Source organism: Nuphar pumila, chromosome 4 (genome assembly GCF_984573655.1).
Source record: "Nuphar pumila chromosome 4, dmNupPumi1.hap1.1, whole genome shotgun sequence".
Lineage (NCBI taxonomy): Eukaryota > Viridiplantae > Streptophyta > Magnoliopsida > Nymphaeales > Nymphaeaceae > Nuphar > Nuphar pumila.
Window position 1 is genome coordinate 134,629,630 of NC_143252.1, and position 8,571 is coordinate 134,638,200.

The following is an 8,571-nucleotide window of genomic DNA, read 5'->3' on the forward strand; positions in this document are numbered from 1 at the left end:
AGGCCTCAAAGTTTTACACTGTTGGGCATGGTACTGACCATAGTTCAGCAAGACTTTCCTGCGCGGCAGGTCTACGTACATCCCTAATGTCTGTTTCCCCATATATAGAATAAGTCTAACAAGGAATTACCAACATCCCCCAGCAAATAATTAATTGATATATTGTTTTTTAAGGATACTTTAATTTGTCATATTTAAAGGAACTCTTATCAATCTCCACAAACTGATCTCTTATCAAGAGGGTGAAATGGGTAAATGTCCCATTGGAGCAATTAAAAAAACACTCTTTAAATTTCTTTTTTTATTAGTTCCCCACCCACTTGATCTCTTGCCAGTGTAAAGGTTGTGTGTGTCCAAAGCATCATCTTCTTTAAAGCAAAGAGTAGAAGATGAACTCCACCGTCGTGCTCTACTCCACTTTAACACTTTTCTTTTTGGAGATTCCTGGTCTGCATTTCTACAGGGCCTGAGAAGCTTGGACCTATATATGTGATACCTATGAGTGGTTGCGTTTCCTGATACGTACAGTCACAAGTAGGAGGAAGCAGGTGACCCAGATCAGATGGAGAGGGCGGTGGAGACTCGTAGAGGATTAGTATTCTTAGATAATATTGCTTTGTGTATTCTGCTGCTCATTCTTCTCTGCTACCAATGCGGTACGTCTCTCTCTCTCTCTCTCTCTCTCTCTCTCTCTCTCTCTCTCTCATTGTGTTTGCGTGCTATAATAGAGAGCAGATTCAGTACTTGGCCAGTACCCTTGCAAGGTACTTGGTCCAATGAAATGAATGCCGCACATCTATGCATGGGACCACCTCACTAAGTCTACAGATCAGGTGCAATCACATTGCACACTTAGCATGCCGCTACCAATGTTATCAGTATCAGCCTCATAGGCATCTTATTGGCAGAAAAATCGATACTCTTCACCCCTGAATTGGCTATTTTTAATAAACACATAAAAAATATTTTTAAAATATTATTTTAATAGTTTTAACACATGTCACGTTATGATTGATACAGAATAATTTATTATTATTTTTACGCCAATATAGAACCATTCAGTTATCGGTATCGGCTGATATATACAGCTGAATCGGTGGCCAAACGATTGAGGGCCAATACCAATACTGACAACATGGTTCGCTGCTCCTGACCTGCCCTCCATCTTCTGTTGGGCCCCACAGCTGAAGGATTGTACCCCATAGATGGTAGATGGAGGGCCGTCAGGTGCAGCAGCACACTCAAAGTGTGCAATGTGACCTGCCCTTTCTCACGAGTCCGGATCAGGTGCAATCACATGGCACAAAATCTGTGCATTAAGCACCTGATTTCACTCCATCAGGCCTTGGTCCTCACAACTGACAGGCCTGATGGAGTGACATCTGCTGCAGCATGCATGCATAAAGTGTGCAATCACATTGCACTTGATCCCCTCCATCCAGTGTTATTGGACGGAGTACCTTGCAATGTATTTGATCCGGTCACTAGATCTCCTCTCAGTATAATAGGTATCCTTGGTTTTTCTTAGATGACTAATGTACTCTTAAAAGTTTGATTAGTATGCTTGCTAACAAATCTTAGGTACACGTAGGCCCTTTCTAAGCTTACATGGACCTTATATAGTTCATTTGTAGATGAAAATTGAACCATTTATGACTGTTTTGGGAATCTCTTAACAATCAACACATCCAAATTTGAAGTTATTCAAGACTTAAAAATAACCGAGCAGCTTCATGTCTCAGCTTGATTCGCTAATTAAGAGCTCATTTTGTCTCGTAAAGTAAGCTGGGTGAGCCAAACCTTGAGCTGCTCATGTAGATCAAGCTGAGCAGGAACAAGTACTTGGAGTAGGGTGGTTTTGCATGGACTTTTTAAAGATATATACAGTTTAGGTATGTCCCAAGTGACTTGATATAAAGTAGTTGCTTAAGGTGCAAGATTTCCTAAAAAGCAAATGAGCTCGCTCGCGAGTGAGTGAGGTGGTTTTCCTCAATTATCCAACAAAAAAATTTTGCTAAAAAACAGTCTAGTGATTAATTCGCATTGCCGTCAATATCATATAAAAAGTTAGTATATAATATTTCTTTCAGTAGCAAAACAGAAAATTAAGTTTGAACAGCCTAAGCTCAACTCTTGTTTGGCTTGATCTTGCAATTATCTACCATAATGCAAACCCCATGCATTTTGATTGCAGAAGAGATTAGAAAGGTTTGATTATCTTTTAAAATATTTGCTGAAAATGGCTTTCCGTGAAATTGAAATTTCGAATCCAAAGAGGAATACCCACCTCCTCAACTTAACAGTAAGAACCCTTGAAATTTCCTATGAATTTAAGCACTCTTTTTTAGGGGGCTTGATTATAAAATTATCAGGTACATGGTGGTGCAATTTAAAGAAGGTGGTCTAAGCTTTTTCTTTCAAATTGGATTACTTTTCATCCAAATTGCGTTACTTAAACCAAAATATCATTCACCAATCTACCTTGGCATCTTTTATCCAGCTAAAAGAAGGGTCTAGACTAGTACTCACTTATCTTTAGGATAAATTAATCTCTCCTATGTATTATGATTTATCTAAAAATGACAGCTAAAATTTGCCGAAAAGGAAGGATCGATAGACTTAAAAATTAAGAGCTTAGAGTTCAGCACTTTATCTTAAAATAACATGAATCTCCTATGCATTATTTATCTTAAACATGACATAATTCTCCATTAAGAATCCTAAAGAAGGGGAGAAGTGATACCTAAGCTCATGCATCCTTAAAGTAGAGGGCCACAACCAGCAGCACCATGTGGTGTGATATTCCCAACCTCCTCAAAGTGAGACATATTGACATGGCTCCTTTATGGTACACCCCTTGCACATGATGCTATGGTTTTATTTTGATATTTAACGAGCGGAAAACTCCTGCCGAGTTGGTGGGACCCGGAAAAGATTGATACCCTATCATACGGCCCACCCGCAAGCTGTTAAAACTTCTCAGCTGCATGCCCTCCCTCCCTTGCCACCATGGAAGCTGCTTTTTCAGCCTCAAAGCAAGGGATGCACACTTCAAGTATCAAACTCTTGGCTTCCTTCTAGGGATGTAAATGGTTGGGATTCGGATCGGATGTGACCAAATACGTACCATAATCCACTAATAGGATGTTGGCTATACAGAGATTCAAATTCATATTTGAATCCCGATGGTGAAAAGCTCATTCCATATCTGTTTTTTTTAATATAAATGGATTCGGATATCTGTCAAATTCGGATATTTATTGGATGAAATATCAAAAAATCAAAACCACATCCCAGGATATGGTTTTGGCTTACCAAATGCAACTAAACATAATCGAATTTGGTCGGATATTGGATAAAATCCCATCTATTGACATCTCAACTTCCTTTAACTAGAATGACTTAAGCCTGCCCATGATCTAGTCAAGTGCATGGAGCTCTTGTAGACGCATGCTATTGCTGTTTGCTCTATTTCTTTTAAGGGTTTACGAATTCAAGTACCTTCATCTGCTTCCATGGGGGCAAGAGGTAATTAAGCCTACAGAGTTTTTTTTTCTATTTTTACTCTAAGAAACCGCCCCAGGCTCAGCCTGCCACACTGGTCTCTGTCCATGTCGGTGTAAAAACTTTGAGGGCTTACCCCTCGACCCCAGGGAGTGGACAAGCTTCAGCTTACGAAAAGGGGGGTGTCGCCCATGGGATTTGAACCTAGACTGCCTGTCAAATAGTCTAGGCAGAGCCAACTCGGTTAGGTCTATGATCTTGCGACGGTTTTCCGTGTAAAGATAAAAAAAAAGTACCTTGGTCTGGTCACATTTTTTAAACATCTGCTAGCCTCAGGAAGGATTATCTTTGGGAAAAGGTGACATGGTTTTTTTCCATCACTCCTAGGGTTGGTTCTGAGTCCTGACTTCTTGTAAGACCTTTTCTTATTCCTTTATAATCTGCCGAAAAAACCTTTTCTGGATTTTTAACATTCAAATTAGAAAAAAGGAAAGGTCTCAGCCCAACTAACATATCCAACAAGGGATGTCAAGGGGTCCAATGTAACCCAACATCTGGCCCAAATCCCAACCCAATTAGTTGGATTCGGTAGCCAAATTCGGATCTGATTAATAATAGGATTCGTATTGAGTAGAGGTTAGAAGCTCTATGAAATCAATCTGAATTAAGATATGGTAAGGACTCTCCACCATAACCAAGTCCAACCCGTGTCTGCTTATGCAGGATCCAGTATTACCCATATCCAAACTGAACCGGAACCAATGCCACGAATCGCGCTGTCAGGATTCTCTGGGGAATGGAAAATCTTGCGATAAATTACAAGATATAACTTTTTTCAGAAAACTCGTTGAGAAATATCAGCAAAAGTAAGGTTTAAAACCATATTAAAATTGAAGACTTACAAATATGATTGAAAATACTGCCATTTCATTGGGTTTCCTTTTTTCATGAATATATCGTGATAACAACAGGTTATTTTGAAAATATCTCTGTAAAACTAATAAAACCGCAAACCTTACAGAGAGCAGTAGAACAAGAAGTAGGCGAGTACGAAAGAAGAATGAGATTGCTTCACTCACAGACTGACTCCTTTCCTGCTGATACAGATGGCCGGAGATTGATGACGATGACGGAATTCGACTCAGCTCCGGTGCCGGATAACGGTGACGCCTCCTTCGTATTCCCGCCGTTCTCGTTTCCCGAAAATCCAACCACGACGGCCACCACCCCTCTGAACTCTCCATACTGCATCTACCCACCCTCCATTCCCTTCCCACCACCCTACACTGAAGCCGCTCCACCACCACCCTTCTACTTCACCCCCATCATACCGGTCAACCCGCCGCCCACCACCGTGCCGAGCCCACCTGAAGCCGTCCCAAACCCACCACCCAGCTTCGTGCCCAACCCACCCGAAACCATCCCGAGCCCACCTGAAGCCGTCCCGAACCCACCACCCAGCTTCGTGCCCAACCCACCCGAAACCATCCCGAGCCCACCTGAAGCCGTCCCGAACCCACCACCAACTTCCATCCTGAACCCACCCCCTAGCTACATCCCGAACCCACCCCAAACGGTTCCGAATCCACCACCCGGATACGAACCAAACCCGCCAGTGACCATCCCTAGTCCACCGAGCTTCAATTACCCGCCTGTGTTTCTGCCGCCGGTGGTGTACCCCCCACCGTCGGTGCCACCACCACCGGGATTGCCGGTGGGGCTCTGGTGCATGGCGAAGCCGTCGGTGCCGGATCCGATCATACAGGAGGCCATGGACTATGCTTGCGGGTCGGGCGCTGATTGCGCATCGATCCAGGACGGGGCGGGCCCATGCTTCAGCCCCAACACGCTGCTGAACCACGCGTCGTTTGCTTTCAATAGCTATTGGCAACGGACCAAGGTGGCCGGTGGGACCTGTGACTTTGGTGGGACCGCCATGCTCATCACCGTGGACCCAAGTAAGCTTAGCATTCATTTTTAACCGTTCGTTTTCTGGTAGTTCATCAATTCCAACGCTTCCTAGGCCGTTTGTGTAATTCTTTTTATATTATTTTTTATTATAGATATGCTAAGATTTCTTTAACTGCAATAGGAATTTGGTCACAGCACTAATTCCAGCACAGATTGGAGCTGGGTCTAGGTCCAAACCTGATAAGCCACGGCCTGATCCAGTTCGGTTCCTCTCATCCCCCCATCTACATACCCCTCTTAAATCTATGATCCAAGTTGCTTTGATCAAATCTTACCTTATAAATTGATTCAGCATGATCAATTTAATAAGAATCGACCCTTGGATCGAATTTTTTCAATAAGAAATATGAATTTTTAAATCAAAAATATTTTGTTATTTGTTAATAGGTGATTTTTTAATCACCAAAAAAATCCTGCACACAAGATTTGGATCGATGATAACAAAATAAATGATGTAGATCACATCTATGAAGTCTCATTTGATCAAAACAACTTGCATCAATGAAATCTCAATGAGGGTACCAAGATATGGATGACTTTGCTGATGAGTGGAACCGATTTGGTCCCTTATATGCTATTGTTAGTGAGATTGTACAAAATTTGCATGTCATCCCTATCTTCATACCAATTTTATATATATATGAGTTAGTAGTTGGTGTTATTCAATGCATGAAACTATTGAGCTATATATAAGTCATATGTTCAAGCTTTATCGACTCAAAATGGTTTGTTTGATAAGGATCAAACCATGGATTGTGCTATTTCAATCTAAAAATATGACTTCCTGAGTCATGAAATTTTAGTGCATTGTGGGCCATTGCTTTTTTAAGCTCTTAAAAAAATACACGTGCACATCACAATTACATGGTTCAAAACTCATTTTCTACTAAACAAATCTTGTATATCACATTTATAAGGTGTGATCTAAAATGAAATAAAATATAAAATAAAGATGATTTTATACTCAATAATTTCATGCCTTCAATAGCACCAAATATTAACCTTACATGTAGGAAAAATATTTGCTCCTAAAGAAGGTAAGGAACTAATGAGATAGAAATCATAGGTGCAAGTTGTAGCAACTCAATCTAACCACGTACGTAGATATGACTTAGATATGTTCAGCATGGTTTGTTTGCTAAGAGGATCAAGCCTTGAATCATGTTTTTTTGATGTAAAAAATGTGATCTTTTGAGTTATAAAATTTTGGCACATTGTGGGCCATTGATTTTTGGACCCCTTTAAAAACCTAATTATTTGTCATAATCATATGATTCAAAACAAGTTTTCTACTAAACAATTCATGCTGATTTACAAAAAAATTAAAATAGCATAAGAGAAAAGTGATTTCTACTCATTAGTTTCTTACCTTCATTAGTAGCCAATATTTAACCATTATATATATATATATCTATATATATATATATAGAGAGAGAGAGAGAGAGAGACTAGAATATAAGAACTGGAAATATGATAACTAATGTGTGAAGCACATTTTTATGGATTTTTTATTCTTTTCTCTTGAATCTAACCACACGGATGTGATCTACATGCTTGGTTTCATAAGAGCCCGCTCTTGAATCATGTGATTTTGATGCATAAACATAGTTTTTTAAGGCTTTAAAATCAATGGCTCATAATCTTCGTAAATATTCAAGCATTCAAAAATTGTATTTTTTTTATCGAAAATACACAATCCAATAGTTGGATTCCTATCAATTCACCATGCCAAGCACATCCTCGTGGTTGGATTTGCAAAAAAAGTAGTAGAAATTCTACTTCTCATATTTTAGTGACTATATATTCCAAATTTGAATACTCTTAGTCCACAAAAGCAAAACCTAGTCTTGAATTAATCGGCTCGCTCGAGTCCTGCTGAACTAATTTTTTTCTGTCATGACATTACAGGCTACGATGGTTGCCATTTCATCTTTAACTGAGGCGTCATTTTGATGAAAGAGATAAACTTCATTTTACATCATAATATAATGGCGAAAGCTTCAATACATGGCGCACAAGGGGAACAAAGTCAGAATGGAATTTTTTGTAACTTTTGTGCCCATTTTGTCAGAAGTTGCATATAGCGCTCGTTCTTAAAAGGCTAGGAATTTGAATATTTCTTCTATTTAATTACTTTAATAAATATAAAAGGCTACATATATTCTCTCTTTTGCTTTAGTAAATATAAAAGGCTACATATATTCTCTCTTTTGCACATTCAAATCATAAAGATAATGGAGCGGTTATGAGAATTGTAACAAAGTTGGTGTCCTGATGCGTAGTAAGCAAGCTTTCTTTTAACTAAAACCCTAAATGACCTACCCACTGACGCAGAGCACATCCAGCGATAGGGCCCAAGCAGTTTACAAAGTACTCGGGCCACATAAAACACAGAAAAACGCTCTGTGTAACAATTCTTTGTGTTTTGTGTTGTACATACAAAATCGTGTGTGCATAGTGATTTTCTGTGGGTTTTACACACAACCATTTCTATGTTTTGTGAGGCCTGAGTACTTTGTAAAGTACCCGGTCTGATCACCTAACTCCCAACGGCTTTGCTCATATGGTAGAGTGTAGGGATGGCAGTGGACCCGGAAAAAACGAGGTTCCGTTCTAACCTGCCCCGTTTAGACAGAGGATGGAGGACATAAAATGCGGAATGAACCGGGGATGAAGGTGAAAATCAAAACCCGTACAGGCACTACAAGAAAATATGTCATTGCCGAAGATATTTAGCATAGGCAATATATGATTTATGGTGGCCAATAACTTAAACAACGATATTTATCCTCGCACTAGGCGTCGGCTTTTTACGGTTATTTATATTACTAAAAATGATGATATTTATATAGATTATCGGTTTTATAAAAATAAATTTGACGATATGATATATTCGGTATAAAATGGTCAACTCTAGAATGTTATCGGTAATAGTATTTAAAAACAATGATAATTATCATTGGTTATACTAGTTAAAATTGATGATAAATATTGTTGCCTATATTACTTAAAGTTGACGATAAATATCATTGGTTAGACTAGTTAAAACTGACAATAAATATTGGCGCCTTTATTATTTAATGTTGAATGATAAAT

General features: G+C 39.3%; 1 protein-coding gene across 1 annotated transcript; it reads left to right on the forward strand.

Annotated features, from left to right (window-relative positions):
- Positions 1 to 4,564: 4,564 nt before the first annotated feature.
- On the forward strand, positions 4,565 to 5,485 carry LOC149841155 (uncharacterized). Its single transcript, XM_090005201.1, has one exon. It carries the CDS (start codon positions 4,565 to 4,567, stop codon positions 5,483 to 5,485), a length of 921 nt encoding a protein of 306 aa, XP_089861327.1.
- Positions 5,486 to 8,571: the final 3,086 nt, after the last annotated feature.